Source organism: Carcharhinus amblyrhynchos, chromosome 3, assembly GCF_965287045.1.
Source record: "Carcharhinus amblyrhynchos chromosome 3, sCarAmb.v2.hapA, whole genome shotgun sequence".
NCBI lineage: Eukaryota > Metazoa > Chordata > Chondrichthyes > Carcharhiniformes > Carcharhinidae > Carcharhinus > Carcharhinus amblyrhynchos.
In genome coordinates, this window is record NC_137326.1 from 26,011,187 (window position 1) to 26,033,529 (window position 22,343).

At 41.9% G+C, this 22,343-nt stretch overlaps 1 protein-coding gene across 1 annotated transcript in view; it reads right to left on the minus strand.

The window, feature by feature from the left end:
- Positions 1-22,343, minus strand: part of LOC145337651 (FYVE, RhoGEF and PH domain-containing protein 3-like) — a 95,710-nt gene that overhangs the window by 55,225 nt on the left and 18,142 nt on the right. Inside the window, exons 3-4 of the mRNA XM_080182471.1 lie at positions 8,711-8,800; positions 4,640-4,776 (exon numbers count right to left, since the gene is read on the minus strand). Coding sequence (XP_080038597.1) covers positions 4,640-4,776; positions 8,711-8,800 — 227 coding nt within the window. The remainder of the gene's footprint in view (positions 1-4,639; positions 4,777-8,710; positions 8,801-22,343) is intronic.

Here is a 22,343-nt window from a genome sequence, read left to right on the forward strand (position 1 = left end):
TCTGACTTGTCTTAAGGAGGTGCTGTCTATTGGATAGGGGTGATTCCCCCTTGGAATATCCCTCATGACTCCACCCCCACTGCCTTTAGGTTTTCTGACAGGTTTATTTGGTAGCAAATGCCACTAGCTTTCGAGGCTTTTCCCCTTCGTCAAGTGACCACTCACTGGACAAAGGGGCAAAGCCCCAAAAACTAGTGGCGTTTGCTACCAAATAAACCTGTTGGACTTTAACCTGGTGTTGTGAGACTTCTTACTGTGTTTACCCAGTCCAATGTCGACATCTCCACATCATTTAGGTTTTCTGTACAGAAGGCTTGGTGCAATTCCTGTGAATATACAGTGTTTCGGGACCATTCTGAACAGGAATCACTGTGCCTGTAGCAGCATTGAGCTGGGACCACCCTGAACAGGAATCAGTGTGTCTATACCAGAATTGAGCTTTGCCCATCCTGAAGGAGCAGCATGGTAGCACAGTGGTTTGCACTGCTGCCTCACAGTGCCAGAGGGCCAGATTTGACTCCCAGCTTGGGCCACTGTCTGTGTGGAGTCTGCGCATTCTCCCCACGTCTGCATGGGTTTCTTCCGGGTGCTCCAGTTTCCTACCAGTCTGAAAGATGTGCTGGTTAGGTGCATTGGCCATGCTAAATTCTCCCTCAGTGTACCTGAACATGCACCAGCATGTGGTGACTAGGGGGCGGGTGGTTTCACGGTAACTTCATTGCAGTGTTAATGTAAGGCTTTTTGTGACACTAATAAATAAACTTTAACTTTAATGTTTTTGGGTCATCATGGAAATGGAATAGGCGCTGCTGTTTCAGCTTGGCTTCAACTCGATCATACCGAGGCGATTTGCTCAGCTTCAGCGGCAGTCAGTGCACTCAGCAAGCTATTACATAAATGTAATAATGTTTGCAGACTGCAACAAATGTCAGGTGGCCAAACTTCCAAGAATAAGTTTAATCAGAGTTGGAAACCTTCATGCCAGCAAGTGGGAAAACTACAGCAATGAAATGAGTCAGACAAAAGGAGCAGTTTACGGAGAGGTACAAAGTGAGATACAGCAGAGATATAGATGGACAACTTAATCTGAGGTATATGTAAAAGTCATATAAAGAGGGACAAAACTGCAACATAAGCAGAAACATTTGAAAAGAAAGAAGAGAAACTTAAAATATTTTTTCCAGCATGCAGCACCACGGGAGGTCAACTAACATATGCTAATAAGCCTCAGTGAAGAATAAAATGAAGTAAAAATAGACATCAGGTGGCATATTTAAAAAGAAACTTACTGACTGTGGACAATGATATGGAATTGTGATAGCTTGGCAAAATATTTTCAGCCAATGATGTTATGTATAGGTTGGAGGAGTTGGAATATTACATTTCCTAATTTTTTTTAGAAAAGACTTGCTGAGCACCTTAGCCGGGGCAACAAAATACCATTTAACCACTCTTCAAGGTGGCCAAACTAGAAAATCTACAATTATCATTGGTAAAACGTTTAGTTTAATGAACTTGCAATGAAAATTCATTATAGATTCTTACAGTGCAGAAGGAGACCAGTTGGCCCATTGAGTCTGCACTGATCACAATCCCACCCAGGCCATATACCTTTAACCACATCTATTTACCCAGTTAGTCCCCAGATGCAAAGGAACAAAATTTAGCCTGGCCAATCAACCTAACTCGCACATCTTTGGTGTGTGGGAGGAAACAGGAGCTCCTGGAGGAAACCCATACAGATATGGGGAGAACGTGCAAACTTCACACTGTGACAGTGACCCAAGGCCAGAATCGAACACAGATCCCTGGCACTGTGAGGTGGCAGTGCTAACCACTGTGCCACCCAAAGTGATTATAAAACTTTGATTAATTTTGGGTGTTCACTGTTAAGTGATAAAGCTTTCCCAACTTGTGCACTAAATCATCATTCTGTTTTTAGACAAGGTCTTCATGTAACAATGTATGTATTTCCTTTTCACACTGCAAAAAACATGACTGGTGCCAATGTTGACATAGCTGGCTTCAGGGGGCTCCGAAACCTTCAGCTTTTCAGGTCCAAACCACTTAGCAAGAAAGAAAAACATTCTATTCTTCATTTAACTCGAATTTTCAATACTCAAGTAATAATTGAATTTGTGTTTTTGGCACACATACAAAAAAAACTTCACACATCACTGATGATTCAGCAAGGCCTCAATCTCAAACTTGTTTGTGACTATGAAATATTTCACCCACGTAAAACACAAGAACCCATGTGACGAGCAGCTTTATCACTGCCTATTTCAGATATTTTAATAAACCTTCTTTCACAACAATTGTCCCAGAAATGTATATTGTACCTAACAATTCAAAAGCTGCTCCTTTTTTCGACAACTTAGAAACAGCAACAGCCAACCTCAGTCAGGTAATGTACTTAAACAGCTCATTTAATCTGTTTATTTTGGTGGGATCATGGAAGGAAAACTTTTGGTTAGAACATCAGAAGGAACCCTCAGATTCATAGAGGTTTACAGCATGGAAACAGGCCTTTCAGCCCAACTTGTCCAAGCCACCCATTTTTTAACCACTAAGGTTAAATTGCACACATTTAGCCCATATCCCTCTATATCCATTTTACCCATGTGACAGTCTAAACACTTTTCAAAAGATAAAATTGTACCCATCTCCACTACTACCTCTGGCAACTTGTTCCAGACACTCACCACCCTCAGTGAAAAAAATGCCCCTCCGGATCATTTTGTATCTCTCCCCTCTCACCTTAAATCCATGCCCTCTAGTTTTAGACTCCTCTACCTTTGGGAAAAGATGTTGACTATCTACTTTATCTGTGCCTCTCTCTTTTATAGTCTCTTTAAGATTACCCCTAAGCCTCCTACACTCCAGGGAGAAAAGTCCCAGTCTATCCAGCCTCTCCTTATAACTCAAACTATCACGTCCCAGCATCATCTTTTCTGAACTCTTTCTAGTTTAATAATATGAAGGAGTACTGCAGATTTTAAATATCTTCCTGAACAAATCAGATCTTGTTTAGTATCTCATCAGGAGAATGGTTCCTCAGATTGTATCTATTATCACACAAGGTACTTGCCCAAATTATATGTCCAATCTTGGTGTGCTGTTCAAAAACGCAATGTCCCAACATAAAGGAGAAGATGGGATTTTTCTCCTTACAGTGAAGAATGTTAAGAGGAAACCTAATATACAGACAATCAAAATTATAAGGGGTTTTGACAGAACAAGGCGGTGGAAACTCCATCCAATGGGGCAAAAATCAGAGGTCACAGATTACTAGCAGAGAAACGAGAATTGTTTTTAAGATGTGGAATGCATTACCTGAATGAATAATAGAAACAAGATTCCAATGCAGTGTTCATAAGGCAACTGAACATGGAATTGAAACTGACTAAATGGCAGAGTTACAAGAAAAAGGCTGGGGTGTGGGACCAAATAGGACAGCTCATTCAACAGTACAGGCAAGGTGGGCCAAATGACCTCTTGTGCGCAAGTGTCTATGATTAACACAACTGGTGTACATGCTGAGTTGGATATAATCTCATGTGGTAGACTGAACATAGGCAGATAGTTTGCAAGGGCCTGTTTTTTTACTGGCTAAAGCAACTAAAAGGAATTTTAAAGCATAAAATAAATTGGCAAATATCAAAATAATGACCAAATTCTGCAACGAGTTATTACCCAAAGAAATGTCCTTTTTTTTATTATAGTTCTGAATTATCCCTAATCCGTGACCTCTTATCCCTGCAGGACTTTGAAATAGTTTTCAGTTTTAATACCCAGTGGACATCTACCTGTTGATCTGCAAATAGCTTCCTCCCTTTTTGTAAGTTCTTCATTGATACACAACCATGTCATTCTATTTGATCATGTGAACTGCATTGCATAATAAAATCTTGTTAAAGAATTTCTCTATATATTTCTCTCTATATTGTTTGGGTTTGTTTTTTTTATATGTAGATTTTATCTGTATTTTTATATATATTATATACACAAACATACACATATAAATATAATACACACAGGTCTGGTATAGCACAAAATATTACTTCACCCTGACAATAACATTCTTTTAAAAAAAACTTCACTTCAGAAAATGTGCAATTCTTTCTTCTTGCATACTGGAGTTGAACATAAAAATTAGGTATTTGAACATTTTTTTTATTCATTTGTGGGACATGGGCATCGCTGGCTAGCCAGCCAGCATTTATTGCCCATCCTTAGTTGCACTTGAACTGAGTAGCTTGTGAGGCCATTTCAGAGGGCAGTTCAGAGTCAACCACATTGCTGTGGCTTTGGAGTCACACATAGGCTAGACCAGGCAAAGACAGCAGATTGTCTTCCCTAAAGGACATCAGTGAACCAGATGGGTTTTTTCGACAATGGACAATGATTTCATGGACGTCTGTAGATTCTTAATTCCAGATATTTTTTATTGAATTCAAATTCCATCATTTACTGTGGCAGAATTTGAACCCAGGTCCCTAGAACATTGGCTGAATTTCTGGATCAATAGTCCAGCGATAATATTGCCTTTCCCTTAATCGCAAGCAATATGCTTACTGTTTCCAACTTGGCTGCAGTTTTGATTTCACACATATATAAGCTCATTTCCTTTACTCACCATTCTTGTGTAATTCTTGTCTTTAACCCTGGTAACAGAAATTCCTTATGAAAGCAATAGATCGAGGAGATGTTTGAGAAGATCCCAGTAATCACATCTTGTGGAATGCCAGCTTCAGTTAATTTAGCACAAAACACCTAAATAAAGAATAGTTAGAACAACTGATGTAATGACATGCGTGGACTAGAACAGATGGAAATCGATCATTTTTTCCAACAGAGAATAGTTTACAAATTCTGGTACAAAACACTGAAGCAGTCTTTATCAGAAAGGCCATTATTTCTGTTGCCACAGGCAAATAAAAGAGATTTCTCAGGTCACTCAATCTAAATCTATTTACTTTAGCAAGTGGTCTTGGAAAAACTTTTGATAAATTATTGATTTTAATTAAATATTCCCCTGGCATTTTAGTCACGCAGTACACATGTGGAGATTTGTCCAACCACAGACACTTGCCATCTATCTCCATTGAACTTATAAAGGATGACAAATAGAAAATGATGAGGAACCATGCTGGCATGCCGCTTTAATTGGAGACGTGTGCAGTAGAGTATGAAATTCACATCCAATTTTACAGATTCAATGGGCAAGGGACTTGCTTTTATAAACACTGAACTCCTGACTCCCATGACGGCTTTAAGATGGAATGCTCAATAATGTTTCAAGCACGGTAACATTTACAACACAAAACTCTTAGCAATGCATCGTCAAATTTGATACAAACGTAACAATGGAGTGCCCTACTTATAGCACAGTTACTTATATTAATATAATATATATACACACACACTTCTAATAGCCAACAGGCAAATCCAGCACCACACTGCGCCCCTTATAAAGATGCCAGAACCAGGGGTCCAATAACACATCTGTTCCCAGCAGTGTGAGGAAGGGGGCAAATAAAACGAAGAGCAATTAAGCTCAAAGCAAATGTGTAAATGTAAATCAAGAGGGATGGGAGCATCAATAAGAGCTTTGCACAGACAAATGAACTCCATAGATTAATAAATTTTCAAATCCCTGACCACGTCATTGCCAGACCAACCATTCTGCATTTGGAGCTTGTTGAACTGATGTGAAAGAATCCATTATTGCCACAGATTGGCTGTTACAATTGTGTTGTTGGTATAATTTGCATTAAAATTGGTTTTAATTAGTTATGCTAATTAGCTTTAGACAAATGAAAGGCAGTCGATTGATGCAGATTAATCAAGTTTGAGGAAGAGATGCCTGCAAAGATAAAAACTAAACAATTCATGTCAATATGGAAAGTTAATTCAATGTACTTAAGAAATAAAATAGGATTTAATAAAGAACACTAAATAAGTATCTTATCCGCGTGAAAACTGGAGTAAATCTCGCTGATTTTTTCCAGCGGGCATTTTAAAATGAACCTCCCATAGTCTGTGCACTGCAGAGTGCAGGAGCGTGACTCATGTAAAGAAACTGTAGGTGGAGACTCTTTATACTGGAGAGGCTGGCAGCACAGCACTGAGCGAGCCATTGCGCATGTGCCGATCTGCCAGCACTGAGACAGACACATTGCCGGCCTCCCAACTGCTGGCCAGTCTTATGATCCCTGGCACACAGAATCCCCCCCACAAACATGGCCCAATCGCTGTGCACACCCCCCCCCCCTCCCCAAACCCCTCCCCTGGACATGTCCAGGCCAGCCTCAACATCTCAGCACCTCATCCCACCTCGGTCTCCCCCCCCCACCCGAACCCCTCCCTGATCTCCCAATCCCCCCACCCATCCTTGCAGCTCCAATCCCACCCCCACAACCCCTACGACCTCCATCCAGCCCTGATCATTGGCCTCCCTTCCATTGTCACTCAGCCCAACTACAGACTGGCAGCAGGTCCCCCTACACCCATCGATTGCGACCCCCCCCTCCCCCAGACACCCCACCCACATTAGATCCTACCCCCTTGGCAATGCCTGGTAGGCATTGCCAAGATGTCCCCTAGGAATTGGCACTTTCCTCCATGAGCTGTGCCAGGGTGCTCCAGGTTGGCACTGCCAAGCTGGCAATGCCGGGGGGCACCCCATCACCCTCGACGGGCTGTCTTTACTCCAGTAGGGTTTATCTGGGAGCTGTTGTAAACCCCATTGGAGTGAAACACTCCTGGCAGGGACAGATGTGGGGGGAGAAACGCTAGTCAGCCCGGACATTTCAGATGTAAAATACGTTAAAATGAGGATATGCATAAATTATACCAGAAATCGGCATAGAGCAGATGGCACCAGAAATCCGACTGCCGGAGATGTGTCTTGGCGCCCAGCGGGGAGCCCAGGAAATCGCCTCCATTTGAGTCTCCTGGTCGCTGTGCTACAAAAGAAGTGCAGAGGGATGGGAAAATCACCCACCAGGTTTGGATGATCAAGTGGACTGGATTTGACTGACTAAAAATGTCAGAGAAGAAATTTCTGGGGGTTTTTTTAACCTTATTTGCTCTGGGCTTTTGTTTTTAAATGTTATTTTCCTCTCCCAGGAGATTATATGATTGTGAGGGAGGAAAAACCTGTTTAGCTGTGAAGGTGACTGGCATCTTTGATGGCCTTTTCCCACTCTTCAATTTATTGGAAATTCATACGTTAATTTCAGAGACACATGAATAGAGAAGAGTTAGAAGTGAGTTGTGCCTGTGCATTCACATATGCAGACATAATTGGATTGACACAAATCCGTCAGATTGTTCTTTATTCATCATAAATGCTTTAGGGGAAAGCTACAAACAGACTATATTAAAAGGATGACAGGTTCAGTTCTCAAGATTATTTAACGTATGCAGAGTTCTAAGATTAAAACACTTAAAAAATTAGTCATAATTGTGCCAAATGCAGCATTAATCTCACAAAGTATATTCTCTTGTAATTTTAGAACTGTGGCAATCACAAGAACAGGACTCAGATCTGAAATACTTCATTAACCAACCAGCCTGCAGAAAAACTACATGACTAACTTTCAAGTAACACCTGTCTATGCTCTTCCATCACTGAGGGCTTCAAACAACCTTTCTCTGCTTTTTCAAAGCACTAAAGACTTCTGTGACTGTTTCAGCTATTTCCTATTATGTTGCCAGACTCCTTGTACATAGAATCATAGGAACACAAATAGGTCATTCAACCCCTCTAGCCTGCTCTGCCATTCAACTAGACCTCGGATGATCCTGCACTACCTCCATATTCCTTAATGTCACTGATATGCAGAAGCTGTTTGACATCTGCTTTGAACATACTCAATGACTGAGTTTCCACAGCCCTCTGGGGTAGAAAAATCCAAAAAGTTGCCACTCTCTGGAGTCTGATTGAAGAAATTCCTCTTCATCTCAGTCCTAAAATAAGCTACCTCTTATTCTGAGACTTTCTCCTGGTTCCAGACCCCAGCCAGGTGAAACCTGCATATAACCTGTTGAGCTTACAAAACTCCCATGGGGCTCAATGAGGTCACCTCTCATTTTTCTAAACTCTAGAGAATACAGGCCCAGTCTTCTCATAGGATAATCTCTACATCCCAGGGATTAGTCTGGTGAACTTTGTTGCACACAATCTCAAGGCAAGGATATCCTTCCTTAGGTAAGGAGACCAATCTTTCAGATGTAGTCTCACCAAGGCTCTATACAACTGCATCATGATTTCTTTACTCCCGCACTCAAATTGCAATAAAAGCTAACCATTAACCTACCTAATTACCTAAAAGCTAACCCATTAACCTACCTAATTGCCTTGCAATGCACACAAACAAGAACACCCACATTCTTTTGGATGTCAACACTTCTCAATTGCTCCCCATTTAAGAGATACTCTGCGTTTCTATTTTTCCTACCATAGTGGATAACTTCACATTTTTCCACATTATATTCCATCTGCCAATGTTCTTGCCCACTCAGCCTGTCTGACTCCTCTTGTGGCAAAATGAAACTTTAAAAAAATGAATAAAATTCAGATACGACCTGTAACAAATCTTAAGTTTATGTCAGAGTCCAAAATCATCTCAAAGCAACAAACACATAAATACCTGAAAGCATATTTTACTGCAAGCAGAATCCACTGAATGTTTTGCATTACCTGATCCAGGAGGTGAAGCCTTTTCACGTAGGCCTCTTCAGTGTGCAGAAGTTCATTTGCAATTTTGAACAACTTCTCTGGCTCTGTGCACTGGTAGAAAGAAATGCAAATATCAAAATAACAATTTCAATTTGCAAAACATATTCTCTGATTATAGTAGCCATAAAGTGAAATATGCAAAACACAAACAAATTTGGAAAAATCAATTATTGCAGCACTTCACTGGATGGAAATCAGAAAACCTTAGTATCAACAGCCTCAGTATTACGAACGCATCATAGTTGGGAATCTTCTCCCTCAAATCACAATTATTTAAATATTAAACACTGAATCTGTTATGCGTAAAAGATTTCAGGAGTTACCAAGCCTGATGTTGAGGAGAAGTCAACGCAAAGTAGAGTTGAAGGCCAAACATTACTTTTTCTCTATCAAAGTAAATTCTAGCCCTCAGACCACGTTCTCCACTTTTCGTTCTATGCTTCATGTCCCAGTTCTGCTTTACTTTGTCCCAGAAGCTAAGTAAAGCCCCAGTCTATGCCATTTATCAGCCACGATCCTAATCAGCATCCTTTGAACTAGGTGACGCTCCCATCAACTGCTAGAGATAAATTTCCTCATCTTTGTCCCATGTGCACACTGCCCAATCTTACAATCTACCTGTTGGTTCTGACCACATGGCCATGTTTCTGGAACAATGCCTAAGCCATGTCATTGCATGCTTAGAGAATGAAACTAAAAGACATCTGGGACAATGGCACACAGCACGTTATCCAAACACAAGTTTCTGTGAGCACATGATTATGTAAAAATAATAGCCCAGATCTTCCAGTCTCTGGATCACCGGAGGCTGCGTTATAGGTTGACCTGAGTGGGTTCGTGATCTGTAGTCCTTTTGGTATCTTGTCTGCTTTCTTGCACCTTTGTAAAAACTTGATGTCTGTGTCGATATGCGCAATGTTCTCGGAGATCCTCTCCACTTGGGTCCGGCAGTGTGCGGTGTCGATAGTAGTCATGATGTGGAGGTGCTGGCATTTATATAATATATAAATGATTTGGATGCCAATGCCGGCATCTCCACATCATTGGAGGCTGGACATACAACTCAAGATGCACACTGAGACCCTGAAGTGTTAAAGGTCTGACCTCCATGGGAAACGCCCAGGAAATTTGAACTTTGGATTCCAAATGTTTCTGATTCTGGGCTAGAGAGTCAGAGATTTTGGACGTTTTGTGGGACTTAGTTGTACAGTTACCCAGGAAACGTTAGACAGAAAAATCCTCGTCTGTCTATCTCCTGAGTAACTACAGAGCTGACCACCTCCAATCACTCACATTGACCACCTCACCCAAATCCCCCTTACCCCTGAGTATACACACCTCACCCAACCAATGCTCACTCTATAATCACCCAGCTGACCCACTTACTTCAGCCACTCTACGAAGGATATTGTGAGCCTTGTTAAAGAGAAAAAGGAAGCATTTGTCAAAGCTAGGAGGCTGGGAACATACGAAGCAAGTGTGGAATACAAGGAAAGTAGAAAGAAACCTAAGCAAGGAGTAAGGAGGGCTAAAAGGATCATAAAAAAAAACATTGGCCAGCAGGATTATGGTAAATCCCAAGGCTTTTTATACATATAGAAAGAGCAAGATTATAGCCAGGGGGAGGGTTGCCCACTCAAGGACAAGAGAAGGACTCTATGCGTGGAGCCAGAGGAAATGGGCAAGGTATTAAATGAGTACTTTGCTTCAGTATTTACCAAAGAAAAGGACTTGGTGAATGATGAATCCAGGAAAGGATGTGTAGATATGTGTAGTCATGTTGAGATCAAAAAGGAGGTGGTATTGGGGTTCTTGAGAAACATTAAGATAGACAAGTCCCCAGGGCCTGATGGGATATACTCCAAAATACTGAGAGAGGCAAGGGAGAAAATTGCTGGGGCCTTGAGGGAAATTTCTGTATCCTTACTGGCTAGAGAGGATTGGAGAATAGCCAATGTTGTTCCTTTGTTTAAGAAGGGTAGCAAGAATATTCCAGGTAATTACAGGCCGGTGAGGCATCTATCAGCGGTAGGGAAATTATTGGAGAGGATTCTCCGAGACAGGATTTATTCCCACTTGGAAATAAGTGGACACATTAGTGAGAGGCAAAATGGTTTTGTGAATGGGAGATCATGTCTCACGAACTTGATTGAGTTTTGAGTTTTTCGAGGAAGTGACGAAGATGATTGATGAGGGTAGGACAGTGGATGTTGTCTACATGGACTTCAGTAAGGCCTTTGACAAGGTCTCTCATGGCAGACTGGTGCAGAAGTTGAAGTCGCATGGGATCAGAGGTGAGCTGGCAAGGTGGATTCAAAACTGGCTCGGTCAAAGAAGGCAGAGGGTAGCAGTGGAAGGGTGCATTTCTGATTGGAGGCTGTGACAAGTGGCATTCCTCAGGGATCAGTGTTGGGACCTTTGCTATTTGTAATATATACAAATGATTGGGAGGAAATGTTACTGGTTTGATTAGTAAGTTTACGGACAACACAAAAGTTGGTGGATTTGCAGATAGCGATGAAGACCATCAGAGGATACAGCAGGATATAGGTCAGTTGGCGACTTGGGCAGAGAGATGGCAGATGGAGTTTAATCCAGACAAAAGTGAGGTAATGCATTTGGGAAGTTCTAATACAGAAAGGAAATATACAGTAAATGGCATAACCCTTAAGAGTATTGATAGGCAAAGGGATCTGGGTGTACAGGTACACGTCACTGGAAGTGGCAGTGCAGGTGGAGAAGGTAGTCAAGAAGGCATATGGCATGCTTGCCTTCATTGGCCAGGGCACTGCATTTAAAAATTGGCAAGTCATATTGCAGCTTTATAGGACCTTAGTTAGGCCGCACTTGGAATATAATGTTCAATTCTGGTCACCACACTACTGGAAGGATGCGGAGGCTTTGGAGAGGGTAGAGAAAAGCTTTATCAGGATGCTACCTGGTGTGGTAGGCATCAGCTACGAGTAGAGGTTGGAGAAACTTGGTTTGTTCTCACTGGAGCGATGGAGGTTGAGGGGTGACCTGATAGAAGTCTACAAGATTATGAGAGGCATGGACCGAGCGGGTTAGTCAGAAGCTTTTTCACAGGGTGGAAGAGTCAATTACTAGATGGCACAGGTTTAAGGTGGGAGGGGCAAGGTTTAAAGGAGATATACGAGACAGATTTTTTTTTACACAGAGTAGTGGGTGCCTGGAACTTGTTGCCAGGGGAGGTAGTGGAAGCAAATACAGTAGTGACTTTTAAGGGGCATCTTGACAAATACATGAGTAGGATGGGACTAGAAGGATATGTCCCCAGAAGAGTAGGGGGTTTTAGTTAAGTCGGGCAGCATGGTTGGTGCAGGCTTGGAGGGCCAAAAAGCTTGCTCCTGTGCTGTAATTTTCTTTGTTCTTTGTTCGTTCAACCACTCACCTACTCATGAACATTCATCCATTCATTAACATTGGGACTGGACCTTTATACGGGCTCTATGACCACTAGTGCCATAAAAAGATGGGAGGCCCGACTTCCCCCAATACTAAAGCACTGCAATGGAGCTCTCTGATGGACTCTATGCTCTCATTCCTGGAAAAGCTGGATTGGAAGATCCAGCAAGAAATGTGACATAGGATCACAGTGTGCAAAAGTTTTGGCGGAATGGTAATCCAAGATGATTGTCGTTTTGCGGAGGTCCAGACCAGAACTCCCAGAGAAACTGGCTCAGATCTTCTGCAAATGTGCCAACCATCATCGAACTGCCACTCCGTTAGAACATTTCCACGCCTAGAGCTTGCTCCACATTTCTTTCCAGGGTTTCCGAGCCAGCTTCTCCAGAAATGCGGATCACAGCATTGATCAGGGAGTTCCATCATAATGCTGCAGCACTGGGGAAGGAGGAGATGACATGTCTCATTTTTAGCAGCACTTGCTGTCATATGGCAAGTTTAAACATCGCCGGCAGAAGTCGGTGGGCAGGAGGAGGTAGCAGGCAGGTAAGACAGCAGGCAGCAAAGGGCTCGGGGGAGAGGGGTAGTCAGAAGGGGAGTTGTCAGTGAATGATCAGGGTGGACGGGGAAACCAATTTTGTAATTAACCAGGAGCTAGTTAGCTAGACCAGGATTTCCCTGTTTAATATGCCCTGGGTACTTATTCAGGTGAGTCCCACAGAGTTGTGCAAAGCTTCTGACTAGCTCAGAGTTGGAGATGTTCACAGAGACACTCGGGGGCACAGCAATCGCCCATTGCAAGTTCAAACTTCCCACACAATTCCCATGGAGGTCAGCACATTGGGACTTTGGCAGGGTCTAGATTCACAACTTGGGTCACACATCCAGCCTCTGACAATCCAGACAGGAAGCTCTGGGCCATTCTGTTATTGCAATGTTGTCCTATATCATGTTGATATGGCTAAACTACACTAGTGACAAAAATCACGAATAGCTCACTAAAGGGAATGAGTTGAGCCTTGCAAGTTTTAGACAATTCAGACTATGATTAATCAAAATAAAGTCCAATCATAGACTGCCATTTATTTCCCCCAGCAAAAGATGAAGTCAAGCCTAAAGGGGATATTTGTGATTCTGTTACCTCAATAATGACAACAGCAGATAAGAAACGATTGTGTTTTGTCAGATGTTTTAGCACCACAACACCAGCAGCTCAGTTAGCTGCTTCACTCACTTCCTCTTTTACATTTTACAGTAGGATACACTAACATGGATGTGTAACTAATTTGTAAGTGATGATAAGCAGATGCAATTTTGAGATATACTTGAGCTCACTCCTACAATTACAGAAACAAAGCTGATTGCTGTATCACAGATTCAAAGTATAGAAGGAGTACATTTGGCCCATTCTGTCTGTACCAGCTGTTGGAATGAGCTGTCCAGTGTAGTGCCACATCCAAGCCTTTCTCCATTACAGTTTAAATAACCCCCATCAAGTAAATGTACAGTTTGAATTTTTAAAGTTTCTATAGGATCTGATCCAATTACTCTTGCGGGTCCTAGGATGTGCAGGTTAGGTGGATTAGCCATGCTAAATTGCCTGTTAGTATTCCAAGTTGAGTAGTTTAAAGGGATTAGCCATGGGAAGTGTGTGGCGTATGGGGATAGGACCTGGGTGAGATGATTTGTCAGAGTTGGTGCAGACTCAATGGGCCAAATGGCCTCTTCTACACTGTAGAGGTTCTATGATAATATGTTCCTGATTAATCCCCTGTCTGCAATTTTCATTTTCCTCTTACGATTTTGCCAACTGTTTTAAATCTTTGGTTATTGGAAAATCTCAGCAGGTTTGACAGCATCTGCAGTGAGAGAGTAAAGCCAATGTTTTGAGTCTGGATGACCAGCTCTGACAAAAGGTTGTGCAGACTTGAAATGTTGGCTGTATTCTCTCTCCACAGATACTGTCAGACCTGCTGAGATTTTCCAGTATCTTCTGTTTTTGTTTCAGATTTTGGCATCTGCAGTAATTTGTTTTTATCTCTGGTTATTGGTCCACTTGTCAGAGGAAAGAGTTCCTCCCTACTTGTTCCATCAACATTTCTCAATACTTTATTCAATCTCTCCTTGACCTTTGCTTCTCTCAGGAAAAAAAATCCCTATTTCTCCTCATCAAACTGAAATCCTTCAGCCCTGTCATCAACATGGTAAATCTCCTCTGTACCCTCCCCAAAGTTTCTCAACCCTCTCCAAAGCCTCGATCCCCTTCCTAAAATGCGATTAAATTGTAGAAAGAATTCCAGCTGAGACCTAACTCATGATTTGTAAAAGATTTGCAAGCCGCCATTGTTTCTATGCTCCATGTTTATAAAACGAAGTATCCCAAACACTTTAATTGTCCTATCAACTTTTAAAAAAAAAACAACTATTCAAAGGACATGGGTATCGTTGTCTAGTCCAGCATTCATTGCCCAGCCCTAATTGCCTTCAAGATGTCTGCTACAACCACGATCAATAGATTAGTTACAAATTCTAAGCAGTGTTACAGGGATAATGCAACAAATGCACTCGTGTACAGATGCCGCAGACTTTCCTCAAACAATGACTTGCTTATAATGTACAGTTCCTGTCAGTAATAATCTGATTTCCTATATGAATGTCAACATATAGCTATTACATGAAAATTGCAAACACCCAGACATAAGATCATTAGTATAAGGAGTAGGACATTTGGCCCATCAAGATTGGTCCACCATTCAACGAGATCATGGCTGATTTGACTGTGACTTTAATCCAGCTTCCTGCCTGCTTCCATAAGCCTCGATTCCCAAGTCAATCAAAACTCTGTACAATGACCCAATCTCCGCTGCTCTCTGTGGAAGAGAATTCCAAGGACCAACAACCCATAGAAGAAAATTCCTCCATATTTCCATTTTAAGTGGGAGGCCCCTTATTTTTAGATTCTATTCCCTAATTCTAGATTGCCCCATGAGAGATAACACTGTCTCACCATCTACCCTGTCAAGCCCACTCAGAATCATATATGTTTCAGTAAGATCGCTTCTCATTCTTCTAAAGTCCAAACAGTGTAGGCCCAACTTGCTCAACATTTCCTCATCAGTCAACTCTCAACTTGCATCCTCACAACTTGCTTTCCCAGCTATCTTTGTAGCAATAACATATTTGACTACAATACAGTCAGTCCCTTCAGTTAAGCGAACCTTCTGTGAATTGCTTCCAATGCGAGTGCGTCTTTCTCAAGTGAGGAGACCAAAACTGTACATGGTACTCCAGCTGCAGTCTCCCCAACACCCTGTACAGTTGTAACAAGATTTCCCTACTTTCATACTCTCCACTTGCCTTCTAAATTTGCTGTATCTGCATGTGAATATTTGCTTCATGCACAAGGACACCCGGATCCCTCTGTACGGCAGCATTCAACAGTTGTTCTCGCTATTTAAGTAGCATTCTGCTTTTCTATTCTTCCTGTCAGAGGACTACCTTACATTTTCCCACATTATACTCCACCTGCCAAATGTTTGCCCATTCACTAAACCACTTTGCATCCACACAACTTGCTTTCCTACTTATCTTTGTGTCAACAACAAATTTGGCTACAATAGAGTCAGTCCCTTCATCCAAGTCATTAATGTAGATTGTATATAGTTGAAGCCCTAACATTAATAGCTGCAGAACTCCACTAGTTAGAGTTTGCCAAACTGAAAATGACCCATTTATTACAGCACACTTTCGTACCGGTTAACCAATCCTCTATCCATGCTAATATATCACCCCCAATACCATGAACTCCTCACTTCATCAGCAACCTTTTATGCGGCACCACATCAAATGCCTTTTGGAAATCCAAATATACTACATCTAGTGGTGTACCTTTATTCACCCTGATTGTTGCATAAGAACAAGGAGCAGGAATAGGCCATTTGGCCCCGCGAGCCTGCTCCGCCATTCAATAAGATAATGGGTGATCTTTCTGTGGACTCAGCTCCAGTTACATGCCCACTCACCATAACCCTTACTTCCTTTACTGTTCAAAATCTATCTTCGCCTTAAAAATATTCAAACAGGTAGCCTCAAGTGCTTCACTGGACAGGGAATTCCACAGGTTCACAACCCTTTGGGTGGAGAAGTTCCTCCTCAATTCAGTCTGAAATCTGCTCCCCCTTATTTTTGAGGCAATACCCCTTAGCTGAAACCAGAACTATCAGTGGAAACAACCTCCTGCTTCTATTTTAGCTGTTCTTTTCATAAATTTATCTGTTTCTATAAGATCCCCCCTCCTTCTTCTAAATTTCAATGAGTATAGTCCCAGTCTACTCCGTGTCTCCTCATAAGCCAATCCTCTCAACTCCAGAATCAACCTAGTGAATCTCCTCTGCACCCCTTCCAGTGCCAGTACCTCCTTTCTCAAGTCAGGAGACCAAAACTGTATACAGTACCCCAGGTGTGGCCTCACCAGCATCTTATACAGCTGCAACACAACCTCTCTGTTTTTAAACTCCATCCCTCTAGCAACGAAAGACAAAATTCCATTTGCCTTCTTAGTTACCTGCTGCAGGTAACTAAAAATACAACTTTTTGGTGATTCATGCACAAGGACACCAGGTCCCTCTGCATAGCAGCATGCTGCAATTTTTTACCATTTAAGTAATAGTCCATTTTGTTGTTACTCTTACGAAAATGGATGACCTCACATTTGCCAACATTGTACTCCATCTGCCAGACCCTTGCCCATTCACTTAGACTATCTATATCCCTTCGCAGACTTTCAGTAGCCTCTGCAGACTTTGCTCTGTCACTCATCTTAGTGTCAACTGCAAATTTCGATACACTACACTTGGCCCCAACTCCAAATCATCTATGTAAATTATAAAAAATTGCAGTTCCAACACTGATCCCTGAGGCACACCACTTGTCACTGATCGCCAATCAGAAAAACACCCATTTACCCCCACTTTTTGCTTTCTGTTAGTTAACCAATCGTCTATCCATGCTAATACGTTACCCGTAACACTGTGCACCTTTATCTTATGTAGCAGTCTTTGGTGTGGCACCTTGTCAAATGTCTTCTGGAAATCCAGATACACCACATCCACCATTTCCCTGTTGTCCACTCCTCTCATAAGATCCTCAAAGAATTCCACTAAATTAGTTAAACATGACCTGTCTTTCATGAACTCATGCAGTGTCTTACTAATGGGATGATTTCAATCCATCCCCAAAGAACTGCAATAAATTTGTCAAACACTATTTCCCTCTGACAAACCATATTGAACCTGCCTGATTGCTTTATTATTTTCTAAATATCCTGCAATTACCACTAATAATGGATTTTAGCATTTTCAAAATGACTAACAAAATGTTAGATTAACGGAATGATTGTTTCCTGCTTTCCATATCGTTCCTCTTGAATAGTGGGGTTATATTTACTGCTTTCTAGAATCTAAGCAATTTTGGAAGATTACAATCATGTCTGAGGTCACTTCTTTAAGACCTAGGATGCAGAAGTGGAATTATGTTCTGCATGTTGGGTGACTCAGTAAATCCAAAGTTGCAGTCCTGTTTCAAGTTCTTGTCTGCATTTGTAAAGGGCTGTGCCCACATCATCACTACCTCATCATTCCCTCACCCTGCAGTATAAACATCCCCCACTTTCTATGCCTTTTAGCTTTGACAAAGGGTCATCTAGAATTGAAATATCAGCTCTTTTCTCTCCTTACAAATGCTGTCAGACCTGCTGAGATTTTCCAACTTTTTCCCTTTTGGGTTTAGAGTTGTAAAACTGATCTTGAGGAAACCAGAAATGGGAACTTGCATTATTACGATTATTAAGCCCACCAAGGGCAGCATGGTAGCACGTGGTTAGTATTGCAGCTTCACAGAGCCAGAGACCCAGGTTCGATTCTGGCCATGAGTGACTGTCTGTGTGGAGTTTGCACCTTCACTCAGTGTCTGTGTCGGTTTCCTCTGGATGCTCCAGTCTGCACTATGATGGATGGCTCAGGTTGTGGGGATGGGGGCAGGTGGATAGGTCTGGGTGGGATGCTCTTCGGAGGATTAGTGCAGACTCAATTGGCTAAATGGCCTTCTGCACTGTAGGAATTCTATAATTCTTGCTGCAGCCATGGGTTTAAATAGAAAAGTAGAAAGTGCAAGGAACTTAAACAAGTCCAACCACTCATAAACACGTCAAATGATGAAGTCATGGAAGAAATATACTAAAGTCAAAAAAGTGGTCTGCATTTCACCAGCTTTATTCACAATTATTTCAATTAAGAAGGACAGACAAAAATGAATTCATCACTGGTCCCAACCTACAACCCATCAGTTATTTTGCAGTTATATTACTTTGGACTAACAAATCAGCCCATTTGGAGAGCACCCTATGGAGAGAAATGTCCAACACACAACCTAGGGACAACAGTTGACCCAAGCTTTTTATAGAACTTTGCTTCTTCTGACATTAAATCCATTAAGTGAATTGCCACCAGGATTAGATTCATCGAGAGCTGACTGTATTTGAAAACCACTGTCAGCTTTATATGAGAAAAAGCCATAAATAGGTGAATGATCAAACTCCGGCCATGTGAAAGACCTAAAGTTCAAAGGCAGCCCCTTTGATCGATAGACTTAGGCTTACGGGGAGTTTTATTCTGCAGCAGTTCAGGAACTTTAAAGGGCTAAAGTTGAATTTTCCTAATTGCAAATTTCAGCTCAGGAAAAGGACAGAGAAATGGAGGAGAAAAGGAGGTGGGCGAGAGGTGATTTGAATTTTGGACACAGGGGCTTCCATTTCCTATCTGGGCACAGGTGGTTTTCTTACTCACCTGATGAAGGAATAGCTTGTGATTCCAAATAAACCTGTTGGTCTTTAACCTGGTGTTGTGAGACTTCTTACAGTTTTCTAATGAGCAATGCTTTTGTTTATGACTTTTTTGGGGACTTTGACCTTTCGGATGCATGGGAAGTTTTGATGTTTGCAAATGAGTTTGCTGCTTTTTGCCCAGACAATCTTTCTTCTGTATGAGTACTCCAGTAACTTCTGATTCACATGCCGTGAATTACAAATAGTCACCAGTCAGTGGACAATTTGAACTATTCCACTGTCAGCCTCGCAAAAATTGGTAACTCATGAGTCTCATTGAAGTTGTTGCATTTACAAGCTGGTTAGAAGTTGGAAACTTTTTCATGAAGTTTATATCCCTACATTGCCAGAAAGGAAACAATTGTGGAGTCACACTCCTGGTAAATTGTTAGTGATTTTGAAATTATTATTTTAAATTAACTTTTTAAAACTTTGTCTCAGTATCTTTTTTTCCTTTTTTATTCCCATCAATCTCTCTCTCTGTCTCTTTCTCTTGCCATTTTGAATTCAATTTAATCAATTCACTATTTTTCCACCTCTGTTATTCTGGTTTCTTTTCCAATCCTTTAATCTCATTGGATTGAAGAGATGAGCAGGCAGTAGTGGTGATCTCAGGAAGAAAAGGCACGCATAGGGTTGGTGGCGCACAGGAATCCTGCTGCCCTTCTACCTCAGCCCAAATAAAGTTCTGTGAAGGCTCATGGTGGACATTACTGCTATGAATTGAGGCCTTTACGTGACCAATTAACGGCCACTTTAAGGCTTCATCTACTGCCACATGGATTAACTCAGCTGCAGGTGAGACTGTCGCCATGTGGTGTGTATGGCAGATAAAAACTCGGGGACGCTTATCACATCTGGAGGGGTCATTAGGAAGGGGGATAGCCACATCGCTGTCCTTGCTTCTGCCCCTCTTCTTCTTGTGAATCCCATTCCATGAGGCACCTGATGACATTTTACCTTGCCAGGGCCTCCTCATTGGCACTGAGTGCAAGAGCAACCAGTCTTTGACTGGCTGCTGGCTCTTGCTCGGCGGAATTCTGCCCCTGGGGTTTTGAGTCCAGGGAGACCTGCCTGCAAGTGGTCCCACCACCGCCTGATTGGCATGTAGTTTAGTGAGCCATCCTAAAAAGAGGCAGCACGGGTCCCTCGCCAGCTCTCCAACTGGCAGGCAAGACTCCCGACATGACAACAAGATTCTGCCTATAGACTGTTAGTCCCAAGTTTTAAATGCCCTATTGCCATTGGCATGCCGTTATCCAATACAGGGCTGGAGGAGGTGGTAAAAAAAATTAACAAGGAATGCTGTGAGCTGTTCCACTCCAGCACTCTGGGCCATTGCCAATAGGGTGATGCAAGCTTTGTTCATGGGTAGGGGAGGCAGGAGAGGCAAGTGTGTTATTTTTGTGCATCAGAACTCTTTCTGGTTAGTTTTGACATGACTTTAGCTTTCTGTTTTAAGAAGCTGTACACTGTGCAACCCTAGTACTGAAACCAAAGGTAGCTTTTAATTCAAGGATTTTAATTAGAAAACCAACGTACATTATTTTTTCTGTCCACCACGCAGTTTGCTCCTGTTGTTTCATTATTCTCAACATCTTTGTGACAGGAGGAAGAGCAATAAACACACATGCTTTTCTTTATTTTTATGGTTTACTGTTGGTTCGTTATCAAATGAACGTCAAAAGCACAATAAACAAGGCAGAACTTAAATCATAGAAAATGTGGTCTGGTTGGTCATAAACAAGGTAAACACAGTCTAAAAAATTCTCTGGGCATTAAACATCAAAACTCAGATGATTTGTACACAATCGTGTAGCTACAAGACATCCTGTTAAGTAAAGGAAATAAACTGCCCTGAAACCACAAAACTACTTGAGCAACACAACTCTGAACATGACAGCTGACTGTGATGTTACAGAATGTGTTGCTGAAATTCATTTTTTACTAAGCAGTCAAAAAGAGTAGATTCTCAAATTGTGATGCAAACTTTAAAATTATATTGTAATATTGTTTTGTTCCTGTTGAGATGTTTGAGGCTTTTTTTTTACGATTTATCAAAATCTTATCAGGCATGTATTTGTCACGATGTAGAATCTTTTACATAAGTTTCAGACATACATGTTCATTGATGCAGTACAGAGACAGAACTCTGTTAAACCATGTGACCATGTTCCCTGAAAGTTCCCGTCATTACATCAACAACCTGGGAGTTACTATAGACCAGAAACGGAACTGGACCAGCCATGTTAATACTGTGGTGACAAGAACAAGTCAGAGGCTGGGAATTCTGCAGCAAGTAATTCATCTCCCATCTCCCCAAAGCCTGTCCAGCATCTACAAGGCACAAGTTAGGAGTGTGATGGAAGACTCTCCACTTGTCTACATGACTGCAGCTCCAACAACACTGAAGAAGCTCAATACCATCCAGGACAAATTAGCTTACTGGTTTGGTATCCAATCAGTCACCATCAACATTGATGCACAGTGGCAACAGTGTGCACCATCTAAAAAAATGCACTGAAGCAACTCAACAAGTCACCTCCAACAGCTCATTCCAAACCCATGAAGTTACCACCGTGAAGAACAAGAGCAGCAGATGTGTAGGAACATCACCAGAAGGTTCCACGCTGACCTACATGCAAACCTGTCTTGGAACTATATCACATTCCTTCAAGGTTGCGGGGTCAAAATCATGCAACTCCCTCCCTAACAGCACTGTGGACGCATCTACACCACGTGAACTGTGGAATAAAGAACAAAGAAAACAACAGCGCAGGAACAGGCCTTTCAGCCCTCCAAGCCTGTGCCGAACATGATGCTGTAACTAAAGGTGATACATTACCACCCTCTCGAGGGCAATTGATGGGTAACAAATGCTGGCATTGCCAGCCAGGCTCACATCCCATAAAAGAACAAAGGAAAGCTCCATTATCCACACTGGCTTGATCTATGTTCTAATTATCCACAAGAATTTTCACTGGATAATTGGAGATTGGTTTTGAGTTTGAAAGCATTGCTTTCCTGCAGCAATGGATTAATTGCTTCACAACAGTCACATTTATTTATCCCCTGCTTCAGCTGCCAGACTCCAGAGAGGGGCCAAAGGGAACTGGCCAAAGCAATTACTGTGGCCAATAACCTCCAGGTAGAGACGAGCACAAAGGGGTCACCTCCAATGATCCCTGGGGTAACCCTCTGCAGCACTGATCTTACTTGAACTGCCAGCTTTCAAATCAATGTAGAGCTTGGTTAGTTAAACACACTATCACAAAGTCATCGGTTTTC